Source organism: Trachemys scripta, chromosome 10 (assembly GCF_013100865.1).
Source record: "Trachemys scripta elegans isolate TJP31775 chromosome 10, CAS_Tse_1.0, whole genome shotgun sequence".
Lineage (NCBI taxonomy): Eukaryota > Metazoa > Chordata > Testudines > Emydidae > Trachemys > Trachemys scripta.
In genome coordinates, this window is record NC_048307.1 from 80163826 (window position 1) to 80181784 (window position 17959).

The 17959-nt window shown below is 39.8% G+C and overlaps 1 protein-coding gene across 2 annotated transcripts; it reads left to right on the plus strand.

Annotated features, from left to right (window-relative positions):
• The first annotated feature begins 1085 nt into the window (after positions 1-1085).
• On the plus strand, positions 1086-17468 carry DIS3L (DIS3 like exosome 3'-5' exoribonuclease). 2 transcript variants are annotated; one of them, XM_034783046.1, is made up of 10 exons: positions 1095-1463; positions 3173-3334; positions 4166-4413; positions 5478-5570; positions 8707-9240; positions 10907-11061; positions 11163-11341; positions 15111-15256; positions 16611-16785; positions 16867-17468. In XM_034783046.1, exons 1-10 carry the CDS (start codon positions 1263-1265, stop codon positions 17170-17172), a joined length of 2199 nt encoding a protein of 732 aa, XP_034638937.1. In that variant the 5' UTR covers positions 1095-1262; the 3' UTR covers positions 17173-17468. The 2 variants fall into 2 exon arrangements, with proteins under 2 accessions (XP_034638936.1, XP_034638937.1); XM_034783045.1 differs by having other exon boundaries at positions 1086-1463; positions 16611-17468.
• The last annotated feature ends 491 nt before the right edge of the window (positions 17469-17959 follow it).

Consider the following 17959-nt stretch of genomic DNA (forward strand, 5'->3'; position numbering starts at 1 on the left):
GTGTCGCGTTATATTGGGGTAGAGGGGTATTTTTTTCCACAGGCCCCTCTTTCAGTGCACCGAATGGACAGTGCTCATTAAATAAACAGCTGTTCTGTATTGTTTTCACATTGCTCAATGTGTGGCTTTATGCCTTATTTACTGCAGTCTATTCAAACGAACGCCTGTTCTCACTTTCAGGCGACATTGTAAATAAGAAGCAGGCAGCATTATCTCCCGTAAATGTAAACAAACTTGTTTGTCTTAGTGATTGGCTGAACAGGACTGAGTGGACTTGTAGCCTCTAAAGTTTTACATTGTTTTGTTTTTGAGTGCAGTTATGTAACAACAAAAAAATCTACATATGTAAGTTGCTCTTTCACGATAAAGTTGCTCTTTCACGATTGCACTACACTACTTGTATGAGGTGAATTGAAAAATACTATTTCTTTTATTTATCATTTTTACAGTGCAAATATTTGTAATAAAAATAATATAAAGTGAGCAGTGTACACTTTGTATTCTGTGTTATAATAGAAATCAATATATTTGAAAATGTAGAAAAACATCCACAAATATTTAATAAATTTCAATTGGTTTTTGATTGTTTAACAGTGCGATTAATCACGATTAATTTTTTTGAGTTAATCGTGTGAGTTAACTGCGATTAATCAACAGCCCTAGTCGAAACTATTCATTAATTTTGGGTGCCCAATTTGAGACACTTAGGACCTGATTTTTCAGAGAACTTATTATATACAATTTAATATGGTCAAAGTACAGCTCCCACTGACTGCAAAACAGATCTTGTTAGCAATCCTAGTATTAGCTTGTGGATGCACAAGTTCATACTGCAGAGTGATGCATCCACCAAACCTCCAACATACTTACTTTACTATTTCTGCCTAATCAAGTGGTCCCCAAACTGTGGCGCACCCACACCTGCTAGAGGGGCACAGCAGGGCTCAGGCCAACCCCCATAGGGGGCAGGAAGGGAGCCACCCCCCCCCAGCCCTGCTCTGCCCCCAGCCGCAGCCCTGCTCTGCCCCCCAGCCCAACTCCAGCCACAGCCACAGCTCTGCCCTCATTCCCTTTCCACCCCCAGGTCAGCTCCTTCTCTAGCCCCAGCTCCTGCTCCATCCCCAGTTCTTCCCTCAGCTCCACCTCTGCTGAGGAAGCCTTGGCTGTGCAGTAATGGAGCAGGGGCACAGGAACATTCCGTTACTGGTAACGGTGGCGGGGCACAACAGGAAAAGTTTGGGCACCACTGGCCTAACCATTTGATGTCTAGCCAACGGTACTCCTCTTTCAAAGGTAGAGTTGTTGGAATCATCCAGAAGAACTGGCGAGATTATGTGGTCACTTTTCCATCCAAAGAAGAGAGTCAGTCTCAGGGTAAAAATGCCCAGAAAATCCTTGTTACACCTTGGGATTACAGAATTCCTAAAATCAGGATCAGCACACAGCAGGCTGAGGCACTACAGGTAAATAATGATTGCTATTTCTGCATTGTGTATGCCAATATGGTAGTGTAGGTGTCGTTTGTTTTAATATAATGATTTCAATGGCAGTGAAAGATTTAAAACTATTAACTTAAGCCACTAACAGTAGTCCAAATTTTGGCCTCACAAGTGTGTATACAACTGGTTGCTTCATTTCATGCTAATGGGAGCTTATCAGAATACTGAATTTGGGCCATTAACTAGTTATTCAAACAACAATTTCTTTTGGCATCTTCAATTAAGCAATTTGGACTGTTTCTTCATATTTTCAAATTCTTCCTTTTAGGATGATGATGCCATGGTAAAACCTAATGAGTATCTACCTGAAATCCAGTTTGAATTACGTCTTTAATACATTTTAAAGAGACCTTTTTAAGATAAAACTCATATTTGTTTTTTAAAAGTTGTCTTTGTGATACTAAATCTAGTGTTCTTTAGTATTACGCTGTTTATTTTGTGAATTCCTCTGAGCTTGACCATTGAAATAACTAGTCAACTTCTTTTTGTTTCTAGTGCATTTCTTTTTCTGGTTGTTGTGCATTAACAACATGCTGCAATGTTTGGGTTGCAAATACTTTAGAGGGATGTTTAAATCTCAAGCTATCTATTTTCATGTAATCTTTAAACAAATTATATGAAAATATTTCTGTTAATATTGGGTTTCATGTAACCTTTTGGGGTCTTGGGAGGAAGGGAGGGGGAAGTATAATCCATCTGGCATATGTCCTTTCAGACTGAATCCCAGATGCAGTATTATTTGGGCAATGCTTATAGATGTGCAGACAAATAAAAGAAATACTCACTGCCCCAAAAATCTTATATGTAAAATAAATGTAAAATAACTACATGTGAGATGAGGTAAGAGTCTGTGTTTTTGGTATATGTAGTTTTTGATAGTTGCTATATCCACCTTTATTTAAATTTTCCTCCTCAATCTCAGTCAGTCCTCAGAAGCATATACAACATCTTATTTTCATGGCAGTCTAGGAACAGTGAGGACATAATGAATACATGAAGTGCCGTCATACAACTATTACTTATAGCATTAGCCACAAATGCACTACATGTGAATTAAAACACAAGGGTCTCCTTCCTTCCGACTGCTGGTTATAGACTGTAATATATTTTGGGACAAGTAGCTTCAAGTAGCTAATATATTTTTTTTAATGATCAAGAAGTAAATTCTAGTAGTTTGAATAACAAATGCTAATTCCACCATGGAATTAAGAATTTATCACTTATCTCTGACTTTTTTTTTATAGATTATGACTCACGTATGCTAGTATAAAGATTGTGTGGGATAGTATGAATGACAGCACTAACTTTAAGTTAAAAACAACATGGCCTAGATTCTCTGCTGCAGCCGAGATCTTCTGGAGGCAGCGGAGGTGCCATCAGAAAGGAGCTATGGCTTCCTGATTCTCTGCCCCATTGTATGTCAGAGCCTGGGGTATGCATGAATGTAATATATATGCATCTTGATTTTTAATTTAATGATGCAGATTCTGTTATTAAATGCTTAGCAATGGTCTTTGATAAGGAAAATGCATAGTCTCCTTCAGTGCGTATTTTATTTATTTGATGATTGCCAGTGTCTTTGGATTTCCCCATTTGTCTCTCAGCTAGCACTTATGTTGATTGCTTTTCAGTAATGCTTTGCTGCCCTAACGTGAGTTATTGTCTTACTGCAGGACTGTAGAGTTATTGTGCGTATTGATTCCTGGGAGTCAACATCTGTGTATCCAAATGGACATTTTGTACGAGTTTTAGGACGGATAGGAGATCTCGAAGGGGAAACTGCAGTTATTCTAGTGGAGAACAGCATTTCTGTTGCCCCTTTCTCAGAAGCCCAGGTTTGATTTCATGATTAATTATACTCTTTAATATTCCATTTCCCAAACTGTGGTCTCCCAAAGAGAGGAACCCACTGATGGTTTGAAGAGAGCTAACTGATCACATGGTACCATCTGTCATCCCACCTATTTCCAGTGTCTGAAAATACAAGATACTTTCCTAAGAATACTTTTACACCTAAGCAATTGCTATCGTTGCACCAAGCTTATTATACAATTGCAAATCACAGGGAAAGTGGTTTGAGATAAGCTCTCTGTTAAGATGTGCTTCACACTGTGAAAAAGTTTGAGAATCTCTGCTGCAATATAGTCATTCTAAGTGGAGTTTTAAAATAGTTCTGTCTTTAATATGAGGTGTGCATAATAATGATCCTTTATAGCCCAGTCCTACTATTGAAGTCAGTGTCACAATTCCCATTGATTCCAACAGGAGCAGGGACCTGCTGTCCAAGCAAAGTGTTTTGATTCTGTCCATTGTATACTTTTATAAACTGAGTGCCATAAACAGATATGCAAAAGACATGATACATTCTTTATATTTCCCAGATCTGTAATATCACTCAATTATTAGTCTCTAAAGGTCACTTGGAAGATTACCATATTAAAGCATGGGACATTATTACTTTCTTTAAGGCAAACATGAAGGAAAGACTTGGAGAATAAAAAGAGGGAACATGTTTCAAATGTCTGTTTCCTGAATGAAAAATTATAATTCAGTAATAGATACCAATATTTTGTGGTACTGTAAGAGAAAAAGGGAATTTTAAATCTAGTTTGTAACCTCTGTATGTAGAAAATTTATAAAAGTATGATTGCCAATACTCTGTGCAGATGTGTGAAATGCCTTCCAGCACCTCAGAGAATCCATGGAAGGTGAATCCAGAGGAGGAACTAAAACGCATAGACTTGAGGAATACACATTTAATATTCAGCATTGACCCCAAAGGCTGTGAAGATGTGGATGATGCACTGTCCATTAGAACATTAGCCAATGGGAACCTAGAGCTAGGTGTTCATATTGCAGATGTAACCCATTTTGTGGAAGCAAATTCTTACACTGACATTGAGGCCAGAGCAAGGTAAGTTTTATTTACTATGGAAAGTGTAAAGCATACTGGGGAAGGAAGTTTGTAGTGAGGCTGTCTTAAACAATATAAAGAGATTACTGAGCGTGGGAAGCCTGTTGCTTTTCTAAAGAGTAACTGACTACAAGAACAGTTTTTTAAAAAATAAACTAGGTAGATAAGGTGTCATGTTCACTAGGCTCAGCTGCTGCAAAAATATTTAGTGGAAGCCGCTGGTGGCCTGCTGCCTGCTCTGGAGACAGCAGCATTGTGGGGGAAGGAATCCCTTTTGACCAGCCTTGTTTCCTTTTTTATCCATAAAATGTCTCTTTCTCAGTGAGTCTTGAAGTTTAGTAAACTTAATTATTTGATGCAATTAATAGAATTGTCCTGTATTGTTTCAGTGCTGCTATACTTGTTTATTTTTGGAGGGACTATCTTTACAGAAGACAGAACATCTGATGCACAAGAAGCAGCCCTTACATGAATTCCAACATATAAACATTGTTACTAAAAGCATAAGAAAGGCTCTTTTGTGCTATCACATAGCAGAACCAACAAGTAAAATTTCTGATACTTAGAATCATTAGCTGGAAAACTTATGACTGAGAAGGATACTGACATGTACTGGATTTTCATTTGCCAGATACATCAGTCCGTTTCTAGTCTTGCCATGATTTTGAAATTAAAATATTCATACAGTTTTTATTAAATATATTGCTTTATGTAATTGCAGAATTATGTAAACTTGATAGCCAGTGAAGATACATGGTACAGTCTATGAATAATCTCTTTTATTCCCTGACTGTTTAGGCCTTAACTCTGCATTCCTTGTGTACCCACAACTCCAGATTGAAGTTGTGTGAGGAAAGCAGGATTGGGCCCATAATTTGTAAATGAATGTTTATTTAACTTGATTGCATTACTGCCCTTGTGTGCATTGTGTAAAACTAACCTTTTGAAATCATGCTGACATTTGTATCTTCTTATGCTGAAGCTGTGCTTATGTTGCAAACTGCTTAAGAGATGTATTTGAATGTGTCCCTGTGAACAGTACAATAAATGTGTTTTATGTTCAGGGCAACAACCTATTATTTAGCTGATCGTCGTTATGATATGCTGCCTTCCATCCTGAGTGCTGACTTATGCTCTCTTCTTAGCAGAGTTGAAAGGTATGATTTTTGTAATATTTATGACTAAAGAGGGATCTAGTGATGCATGAGGGATTTACTCAAATAACTTTATTATTGCTACCAGCAGCTACCTGAGTACATCCCTTGTACAAACATCCAGTATTAACATGTTTGGGATCATGTATATAAATATCTCATGTGTAGTGAGATTAATTCTGTAAAACTAATAAGGAATTGTGGCCAGGTGCCTAGAAGGGCCACACTGAGAATGCCATACTCAGGGCAGACAATCCCCCAAAACTGGTGGCTTATTCTATAATTAGGTTCACCAAGCCAGTAACAAAAGAGCTTCTGCAGTACCACACTGGTTAACCAGAAGCCAAACACAGTCCCCTGTAGGCATTCCAGAGCCAAGGGCCAAATATCACGCTATCCGCCAATCCTTAGTAAACTAACTAAAGATTTATTAATAAAAAAAAGAGTGTTATAAATGGTTAAGGAATCATATACATACAAGTGATTGAAAAGTCCTAATATCAGGTTTGTAGCAGTGATGGAACAGAGTGTTGGCTTGCAGAAGTCTCTCTGGTAACTTCCAAAAGGTCCACAGTTCAAGATTCTCCTTTTAGCTGTAAATCCACAGTCCAGAGAATTAGAGCAGGAACGAGGCAAAATGGAGGGGTCTCAGAGGTCTCTTATACCCTTTGCCATATGCATGGAAGTTTACTGTCCCAAGCAAAGCCCACAGCCCATACCCTTTGCCATATGCATGGAAAATTACTGGCCCAAGATGGAGTCAAGGGTCACATGAGCATATCCCATGTCCTTACATAGTTTGCTGAATCATAGGAGGTGGCCACTGGCTATCTGGGCAGAATGAGTTTCTTCTATAGCCCATTGTGAGATTGGAGGGTCCTCAAAGGCCATCAACACATAGCTGTCTAGCCTTGATGTAAATCTATCTGGAGGGTGTCGCCCAGGAATACAACGCAGGTTTAAGATACAAGCACATAGCAAATATTCATAACTTCATATACAAGGATGGTACATGCATATAAACAGGATAATCATACTTAGCCAATCATAACTTTTCCATTGATACCTTACATGATATACTTCGTATAAGATTTATTGCAACTTGGTACCCACGGTGACTGTATTAGTGTAACCAGTCATTTTTATACAGCATCCCGGGAATCACTTCTTTAAAAAATTAGGAAACATGTACTTTTACTTATTTACTTTGGAGGAGTAAGTTAATGTGTATTTGCATTTTTTTAAATCCACAAATTAGAGAGTTACATGCATTAAAAAAAAAATCCCTGTGAAAGAACTGACTTAGACCATGGTCTTACAAAGATTTATACATGTGCTAACCTTTTTATTTAGTGAGAATAGTTCTGTTGAGCAGTCCAGCACGTACATAAGTCTCTATAGGATTAGAGCGTTAGCATGCAATCACAACTGAAATTGAGGTGGGGCCTTTTTATTAAAATGCAATATATTCCCACAACATTTTTTGGCACGTAAGTGTCCCATTGGTAATGCTCCCTTAATGGCCATTCCTCTCCATGTTTAAAGAGATTTTTTTTGGATGAATTTCATGCTAACAGCAATTCTATGGGTCAGCGTATAGTTGGTTTTTATACCCATTCAAACATTGGCACCTGAGTCTGTCCACAAAAGGGTATCAGTTGTGGTTGATATTTCCTGATGTGGACGCCTCTACAATGGGAATTGCCATCAGATGTTAATAACTTAGGCAACCAGAACTTAATTTTAGAGATGAAAGAGTCTTCTCTTCTTTGAGTGACTGTCCACACGGACTCCACTCCTGGTGTGTAGGTGCCCCAAGTGTGCAATATAGGTGTCTGTTGGGGCTCACACCTATGCCCTAGATGTCCTCAGCCCCCTTCCTCTCATGAAGGCAGAGGGCCCAACCATCCCTCAGTTCCTTCTTCCTGCCCAGGGTTGTGAGACAGAACCTCTGCAGCGTCTGTATTCTCTGTGCACTATTCTACAGTTAGTTGTGTTACAACTTAGTTAGTTTCTAGTTCCTATAGTTATTTGCCTGTTGACCAGAAAAAAAAAATTTTTTTTTCAATTGAGGCTAGACAGCCCTCCCCCTCATACAAGAATGCTAGCAACATGGCAGGAGCTAAATCTCTGGGGTTCCTGTGATGCTTCAGTACTGATTAACAATGAGCACATAGGAGAAGGACCTATTCCTGAGAATGTTGTTCTCTTTAAGCAAACTCCGAAAACTACAAAAGTCGGTGTGAGGTTGTTCCCCCTTGAGACCCTGATGCAAGCCTCCTATGGACACTGTGAGGAAGGACATTACTAACCACAGTCTCTCTCCATTAGTGGCCGGGTAAACCAAGATTCCACCCCAAGCTCTTGAGCTTGCCAAGAGTGGAATCCATGGGGGCAATAATGCAAAGAAGAGAGAATGGTCCTTTGAGATGTGTTGTCCATGTGGATTCTGTGACCCACTCTCCTTTCCTGCTAAGACAGAGTCCTTCTCTGGGATTTTGTATTGTCAAAAGAACTGAGGGATAGCTGGGCCCATTCCACGCTTTATGCCCTCAGATTGGGGAGGTGCAAGGGCATATGGGGTGTAAGTGTGGCCATAACAGACACTGCTAGCTAAAATAATCCACTCATGCACGAATGAGGCACATGCACCCCAAGAGTGGAATCCACGTGGACAACGCATCTCAAAGACCCACAGTAACAACTGTTCTTTCTAATTACCAATCACCTGAGCCAATGAGAAATAGAAATAGAAAACATGGACTTTTTATAGGTTAAAAATAATAAAGATCAAGATGCTCTTTGTACATTTCTCTAAGATGCCTTCAAAGTAAATGAAAACATTACAGTACAACTGCACTTTAAAAACAAAAGTGGCTGTATTTCTTAGAAATAGAATACCTCCATTGCTGATATAATTAATCTTCATTGATGAATTGGCCACGTTGTCCCCAGGGTTGAAAGGTAAGGGCATGAAAAAGTGGCACTACCATGCCCGTTTGTTTCATAAAGTATAATGATAGAGTTGTTAGTACAAGAAACAAAATGGAATCTGTAGGCTTGTCACATGTTGATATCTTTCAGGTTCTGTTTTATGAAAACTGGAAGTGGTTGATTAACTGAAGTTTTTATTTTTAAGGTATGCTGTCAGTGTCATGTGGGAGCTAGATAAAAATTCCTATGAAATCCTGAGAGTCTGGTACAACAGAACCATCATTCAGTCTTCATACAAACTGGTCTACGAGGTAGCTCAGGGATTATTAGATGGTGACCTAAGTGTTGTTGATGATATCCTAGAACTCAAAGAACTGGATGAGAGAACTAGACAACAGAAGCTGGAAGAACTGGTCTGGGCAATAGGAAAACTGACGGATGTAGCTCGACGTGTTCGGGCTAAACGTGACCGCTGTGGCGCTCTAGAGCTGGAAGGAGTAGAAATAAGAGTGCAGCTGGATGATAAAAAGAACATTCATGATCTCATCCCTAAACAGCCACTGGAGGTGCATGAGACTGTTGCTGAATGTATGATCCTTGCTAACCACTGGGTGGCAAAGATGATTTGGGAGAACTTTCCTCACCACGCTTTGCTGCGCCAACACCCTCCACCACGACAAGAGTTTTTTTCTGAGCTCCGAGAATGCGCGAGTGCCAAAGGCTTTTCCATAGACACACGGTACCTTTTACTTCTCTTAGTTTATTTTAAGCACTTAGAGTGAAATTCCAGTGGTTAACGTTATAACATAGACAAATATTTACAAACTATTACAAACATCACTGTAATTGATGATTCATATCACTTCTTAAAAATGACTTCTCATTTCAGCGTAGCCTTTCAGTGAATTGGGTGTTGCCATTCTAACTGAGGGATGTTATCGGAAGCTCATTTGGCTGGGCAGGGAATAGATATTACCTGAATCATCTGGAAGTAGTGGGGGCAAAAAACCTAACTTGTTTTAAGACTGACCTTGATAAAGTTTATGGAGGGGACGATATGAGATTGCCCACAATGGCATGTGGCCCATCTGTGACTGCTATTAGCAAATAGCTCCAGTGGCCGGAGATGAAACAGTACAGTGGGAGGGCTCTGAGTTACTACTGAGAATTTTTTCCCAGCTGTCTGTCTGTTGGGTCTCGCCCACATGGTCAGGATCTAACTTATTGCCATATTTGGGGTCAGGAAGGAATTTTTCCAATGTCAGACTAGCAGAGACTTGGGGGAGGGTTGTCCTTCTGCAGCATGAGCCACGGGTCACATGCTGGTTTGAACTAGAGTAAATGGTGGATTCTCTGTAACTTGAAGTCTTCAGATCAAGGTATGAGGACTGCATTAACTCAGTCAGAGGTGATGGGCTTATTACAGGAGCATGTGGGTGAGGTTCTGTGGCCTGCAATGTCTAATAGGTCAGATTAGAAACTAGATGATCATGATGGTCCCTTCTGGCGTGAGTGTAAATGTGTCCAAACCTTCTGTCCAGTCAGTGTGGAAGGGCCAAATTGTGTCCACTCTGATTTTTAAGACGGTTCTAGCTTTGGTTGCTCCCTAGTTCCTCTGGTAGCAATCTGAGGGATTGCCCTTGTTTGAGTCCAGGAGATTCAGTAGAATATGAGTTAGTATTTAAAATTTAGGGAAAGGTTGTACCTGTGAAGGTCGTGGTATGGACCAGTGTGACTCCAAGGGAAGCACTAAGGGAAGTACTTTCTGGAGCTCCTGGGAATAGCTGTGTATTCACAACTACATCCTTTTGGTTTGGGTGCAGCTTACCCCTTCTGCCATATGTGGCCTGCTCTGCAGACCAGTGATTGTAGAGTGGGTGAAACCAGCTCCTCCGTCCATTTTATGATACTGGGCAACCTCACGGAAATAAGGATAGAGTAGCCCCTATGCTCCAGTCCTGCCTGGGCCCTCACATGGCATGCATAAGAGGAGCAGAAGTGGAAGAGTAACTAAATGAAATTCGGCGTTTTCAAGTAAGAATACTGTTCTAGGGCAGAGGTGCTGCTACAGTTTTTGGTATAGAAGTACACCTCTACCCCGATATAACGTGACGTGATATAACTCGAATTTGGATATAACGCGGTAAAGCAGCGCTCCGGGGGGGCGGGGCTGCACACTCCGGTGGATCAAAGCAAGTTCGATATAACGCAGTTTCACCTATAATTCGGTAAGGTTTTTTGGCTCCCGAGGACAGTGTTCTATCGAGATAGAGGTGTAGTAATGACTAAGCAGAATGCAATCTGATTATTAATTACTTGAATGTGTATTCCCTTGCTATTCTTTAATTGCACACTCTAATATTCAGGGACAGCGTAATTAAGAATTAATGGTTTGTTTTTGGTAGGTCTAATAAAGCACTGGCTGATTCTCTGAGTAAAGCAGATGATCCTTTAGATCCAACTGTGAATAAATTACTGCGGTCCATGGCTACTCAGGCGATGTCTAATGCACTGTACTTCTCGACTGGCTCGTGCCCCGAAGAAGAGTTCCATCATTATGGTACCGTGTGTGTGTGTCCTTGTCCTTCCATGTATCTTTGTTAAATCACTGTGTTTTTTTTTATTTACTTTCTTTTTTGTCACTGTCTCCCTTTGTCTTAGGACTTGCCCTAGATAAATATACGCATTTTACTTCTCCAATTAGAAGATATGCTGATATTGTCGTCCACAGACTGCTAATGGCTGCCACTTTAAAAGATACTAAAGTAGATGTTACGGTTAATTTGTTCAGCAACAAAGCTCTTGAGGAATTGTGTAGACACATCAACAACAGAAACAGGGTAAGATGGACGGCGGTTGTGTCTTCAGATGTGTTTGAACAACACCTTGGGCAATGGGCCGTGATCCTGATTGGGAACCTCTGGGTGCTACAGTAACACATAGTAAAGTTAGTCTTTTAATTAAATAATTATTAAATGTAATTAAATCCCAATGTAAAATGAGACAGGAAACAAAGTAATACAAGTGAAAAACTTGAAATTGTCATTACAGCTTACACTGAGGCAAAACAGGAAAGTATATAACCAGGCATGCAAAGTTTGAGTCCTCTTGAGTGTGCGATGAAGCATGAGAAAGGCAGGGTACTTCCTACACTTAAAGTATACAGGAACTTGCAACATGTGCTTATTCAATGAGGGATATTACAGAAATTTTAAATAGTAATTCTTTGTTTTAAATGATTAACAAGAAACCCCAACCATTGTAAAAGATCATGTTTCTCAAAGAAGGCTCCGGAGTTGTAAGGATTTGAAAAACACAAACCACAGTTAGGGTTTTTCTGCTTCAGCCTGAGCCTCAGCATTTTGACAACACAGTAACTATAGGGAAGCTGGCCCTGTTTTGCCTGTGCTGAAAGCAGCTTTGATGGCAGGAGATGCTAAAGTTTGGACTGAAAATACCAAAATGTTTTTTGATTTTGGAGGGTGAAGTGTCTTCAGTCTGTGGGCCCCTTGCCGCAGCTGAGCAAAAATTGGTACCATTGAGCTAAATTTTGTTCTCAAAGCCATGTGCACATCTGAGGAATATACTGTGGCCTTTTGTTAACCAGGTTGGTTCCTTTCTCAGCTATTGTATTAGTGCTAAAAATGAATGACTGTTATTTTAAGAAGGTTAACAATACTTCAGTTTCTTTGATGGGGCATCTCTCTGAGTTCTTCCAGTTCCTTCTCTAATGTTTTTCAGACCTGAAAACTCTTATTCCCAAAATTTTAGTGAGTTTTCACTGAAGTTCTGATGTTCAAAAATGTACAGCTTGATTCTGAGAATATGTAGCTATCTTCAACCTTGGGATAAAAATTTGGGAATTAACCTTCAAAATCTTTTGGTGTTCCTGCTAGAACTACATGCTTGACTTTTTCATTAAAAAAAAAGTTTTTGCCAGTTCATGGCCTGACTTGGGTCAGGCAAGTTCTGCTGATGTAAGTAAATTTTCCTGTATCAAGCTTTTAACAGAGCAGCTAACAAATTTGTAAATTTTTAGGGACAGAGTTTGATAAGATCTTTAAGAGACAAAAACGTAATTTAGGTTTAAAGAGTAGCTGGACTTGCATCACTTATGAAAAGGGAGGGTCGGAGAGAATAAATCATAGATTTTAGCTACACTTTTTGCTTTGGACATCTTGCAGAGGCAGACTGTCCCTCTCTCTGGGACAGGAAGCCCCTTCTACCTCTGCAAAGATTGTGTCATCAGCAGGGCCTGCAGCAGAAGCGAGCTAAAGGTAGCCTAAGGGCTGGTCTACACAGTGGGGTAATGCTCACTATCAGGGTGTGATTTCTAAAGTTCACTAATGTGCATTAATTGGTCCCTGTGTAGACCCTGCTGGTGTGCACTAAATATTCCCTAACGTGCTTTAATGTGTAAAAAATAAATAAAAAAGAGCTTGCTGGAACTAGGGCCTCCTGAGCCGCTTAGTGGACCAGTTACACTGAAGCCAGCCCTCTGTACTTAGCTTCTGCTCCAGCTGTACAGGCCTAGTCCACCTGTTAATTCTTCCCATCCCTTGCTCGTAATGGAGGAAATAATGGGAGTAGGGTTGGTGATAGTGGCTTCTCTCTGCAAACAGAAAGGAAAAGGTTCTGATATGGATTTCCCCACTCCAAATAAACTATATATATATTTTTTAAAGCTGTGATGTGCTTGAAGGGGCCTGGTCTACACTACAAAGTTAGGTCAATGACCTAGTTGTGCATGTGTCTACACTTAAATTTGTACCACTGGTGTAAGTGCCCCATTACAGCAATGCAGTACTACCACCTCTGCAAGCAGCATTGAGTCATGATCGATGTACTGAGACCGATGCAGTGGGAGTGCATGGAGACAGTTGCACACTGAGAAGTTGACCCCTGGCTCCCAGTCACCCCTGCACAACTCGTTTCTGCCCCACATGCATTGCCAAAAGGTCCCAAAAGACAGCGTGTGGGATGGTGGTGGGTTGTACACTGGTATACCTACCCATCGAGCACTGCACTAGATGTCAACACAAGCACTCCTGGTGAGTACATGCAGCGCCAATGTACGGAGCCAAGTATGCCCACACACAAGCCATATACTAACTGTGGCGGCTTTATGCCAACATAACTTGCATTGATCAAAGTTTGTAGTGTAGACATGGCATTAGGGCTGGTCTACACTGGGAACTTATACTGGCATAACTACATCTCTCAGGGATGTGAAAAATCTGAGATGTGTAGCTTTGCTGACCTAACCCCCAGTGTAGACAGTGCTAGGTGGATGAAAGAATTCTTCCATCAGCCTAGCTCCTGCCTCCTGGGGAGGTGGATTAACTGTTGCGACAGGAGAACCCCTCCTGTTGCTGTAGTGAGTGTCTGTCTATGCTTACGTGCGACCGTGGCACAGATGCAGCACTCCAAGTGTAGACGAGCCCTAAATTGAGCTTTACTGCCAGAGAACCAACACAGGCCTGACAGTGTTGCAATAAAGAGACAAGGTGGGTGAGGTAATAACTTTTATTGGACCATTTTCTGTTGGTTAAAGACACAAGCTTGTGAGCTTACATAGAGCTCTTCAGGTCTGCGAAAGGTGCTCAATGTCATAGTTAAATAAAGGATGGAACAGATAAGGAATTAACTGACATAAGAGACCATTCAAGGTGAAGTGGGTAGTTAGCACCTCTATAGTATAGGACAAAGGTGGGTTAGTTGGTTACAGATTGTTGTAATAAACCATAAATCCAGTGTCTTTATTATGTCCCTGGTTTTTGGTGTATAGTAGAGTTATGAATTTAAGTTCCCAGGCTCATCTTTTGCAGGTGTTGTGCAGGTTTCCTTTGGGGACTGAGAGGTCAGATATGGAATGACCATTTTGTGAAAAGTGTTTGCCCATAGGAGATCAGCTGGTTTTTGTCTTCTATTATTTTTCTGTGTGAGTTCATTTGAGAAGGTAGTTATTATGTTGTTTCACCCACATAGTTGTTGGGGCATTTAATGCCCTGGATGAGGTATGTCTAGGATCCATGGGCTTGAACGGTGTTATAGGAGGGTATTGATCAGTATACCTGTGGATATATGTCTGCAGGTTTTGCATACGTTATTGTAGGGGCTGGTGCTGCTTTTGGTTAGTTAACACTCCATTAATTTTTTTTGTCGTTAACACTCCATTTATTTCAGTTTCTATAAGAGACATTGTTAAATACAGACTTCTCAGCCCTGTACAAGATGGTAGCACAACATTTCAGAAGTACTTCATAATGTGTTTGCACTGTAAATGATATTCTGTTAACTTTTGCAAAGCTGTCTGTCGTAAGGCATTTAGTCTTTGAATACCATTCTTTAAGATAACTGCAACAGAAAGATATGAAAATTATAAAATTGAAGAGTTTGGCCAATTTTTCTTCCAGGAGTTATGATGACTTTAACTTTATACTTTTTTGTCTGTGCTGTATGTAGAATGTCCTTGAAGGTGTTTAAAAAAAAAAAAGTGGAATGAACTTTCTAGAGACTTACAATTACTGAAGTTAAATAAGCTTCTTTCTTCTGGAACATTTTATTTTAACATCTTTCTCAAGTCTTTATGGGGCACTCTTTTGACAGGCTGCACAACATGCCCAGAAACAGTCTACGGAGCTTTTCCAGTGTATGTATTTCAAAGACAAAGTCTCGGAAACAGATGAGCGCTGTACAGCAGATGGTGTTGTTTACTCCATTCGAACAAATGGGGTACTTGTTTTTGTACCAAGGTAAGTTAGGGCTTGCAGTTGGTAAAGAAAGAAGATATAGCAGGGTGTGTTACTGCTGTATTAATTTAAACTTCAGGTTCTTGAGAAAGGCAGCAGTAGCTCACTATAGCATAGTTTGTTGCTGGAAGATGGCTCAGTTTTAACGTCTTTTTTTTTAAATTTAGGCCCAATGGCTTTCTAGCCTTTGACTTTAAAAAGCATAAAAGTTCCTAAAAGGAAGAAAGAGGGGGTGATATATTCAGTATATCTATTCTTAATTTCTGACCTTAAATGATTGTCTGAACCCTCCTCCTTCCATTGCCCAGCTTCCTTTTAATTGAAATTTGTGTCCCTAACAGCCACTTTTGCCTTTACTTTGCACTGCATTAATTCCCCCCCCATTATTTAACATAAGGGGTATTTAGATTTTGGGGGCAGGGGGCTAGAGTTGATACCAGCTGTACCCTATTTTTCTTATTTTAATAGCATCCCATCTGTGTCTGAGGATAAAAGGGTGGTGATGGGGAGAGTGAGTAGATATGGCAACACTATATGGGTTGGGAACATTTGTGGCTCAGCTTTCATGGCCAAACAGATGGGGTAGCAGCACCCAGGGGAATTGCCTCCATGATGCGAACATAATTCTAGATCTGAGTTTCTGTAAGTGATGGTACTTTAGCATCATGTGCTGGGGAGATAGCAGCTAAGGAGCTCTTACGTGACACAATTTCAATCTTTAATTTCTGATCTTTGAAATGAGTCTTTAAAATAGCTTCTCAGTCTACTAAGTGTGTTATGCATGTGGTATAGCAAACTATACTGAACTGAATGAGTTGGGAAAAGCCCCTGCGTCTGTGCAGAGGTTGGACAGCCCTACCTTTCACAGGAAGGAGAGATTTCTCCAGTCCCCAAATACCAGGGAAGAGCAGCTTGTGCTGCTAATGTAGCAGGGCCACCCTACTTTCTATTGACTTTGTAGTTAGGCTTCTGATTAGCTTCTTGAGAGGGGTCTGAGGTGGGTGGTGAGGTGGACTTTAGCACTGGCTAAATAGAGTGGGGAGATATGCACAATAAGTATGTTTTACTTTTTTGTAATTTTTTGACAAAGGGTCTCTCTTCATAACTATGACACTTAGCACACTGTCATTGCTTGATAAATAACTTCCCTCAAACTCAATGTACCTGAAATGTTAGGGGGCATTATGATCAAGATACAATACATTCCTATTCTGTATTACTGTTTACATTGATTTAATCCTTCCTCTTCTTCAGTGTGGGGATGGTTTAAAATCATTAAAATGATTGATAGTTCTTAATGGTACCATAATATTGTTTCTCAAAATACATTTATATTTTCACTTTGTGCATCTCATAGGTATGGCATTAAAGGTGCTGCTTATCTGAAAAACAAGGAGGGTTTGGTCATCTCCTGTCAGTCTGATGGCAGTTGTGTATGGAAACCTGGTTCTCTTCAGCGTTTTCAGAACAGAATTACTTCCACAACAGTTGCTGGAGAATCTGTTACATTGAGTCTGTTTGACCATATAACAGTAAGTCTTAATAAATTCACTAATGGAAGCACCAGAGCACAAATGAGGGGAAAAATAACATTGTGTACTTTTGTTTCTAAGGTAAAAGTATGTGTGCAGAGTTCACGCTGCCATCCTGACACCATCAAGCTTGAAATAATTAGCAACCTACCTTACAAGAATACAGCCACAGAGCTTTACCAGAAGAATATCCACATAATGAAAGCCGACTTAGTAAAAGAAGTAACAAGATCTGCAGAGGAAGCGCAACTTGCCCAAGAAAAAAACAGAGTTGAAGTAATCCAGGAAGAATATCAGGAGTATTGCCAAACAAAGGGAGTTAGCTTGTACCAACTGCTTGAGGAAATTAGGGACTTAGCTCTACTAGACGTATCAACTGGTAATTGAGCATGAACTAGTATGTGGCTCTGTGCCGCTTAAGCAGCTTTGCACAATTTTAAATCTTGTTTTTAAAACTGATGTAAGTTGATAAACCATTTTTAATATTTTCTGCTTTTGCTAATTTGAACTGTACCTTAACTAAAATTTAGCACTGATTTTTAGAGTGAAACAGGCCTAGCTGATTTAAGATGTTTTATACACTGTTATCTACTGTATTCTCACTGAAAGACTAAAGATTGTATTGTGGTAAACTACTTGATGTCTTTTTAAAAAAAAAATCTGATCTTGATCTAAAAAAAAAATAGGTGACTGGACATTGTTTTCTAAACTAGATTCTTGTAGCCAACCTAAATATATTTGCATAAGCAATACTGCACTGATATAGCCAGACCACCACTAATCTTGCCCCTTCAGCTTTCATCAAATTAATTCAACTTTATATACGTTAATTCTACAGCTCTATTTATGTTAAACCTGAATGAAGCAGTTCAGCTCCACCCCTTATATGCTTGCTACATAAAAGTGCACTTAAAAAACCCCTCAAAGCTGCCTAAAATTACAATACAAATTAAATCACACTTCCAGGCCTTATTCCAAGATTATCAATGTAATTGTGGATGGTTTTCACTGGCCTCTAACTCAGTTATTGCATAAACAAAAAATTTACTTGTACATGTGGTTTTAACCTCATTACTGGAACCTCTGAGGGTATTTATAACATACTAATGGAAAGGAGACTCCTGAAGAGCCTTGCTGCCACTATCAAAATCAATATGGAGCTAAATGTAATATT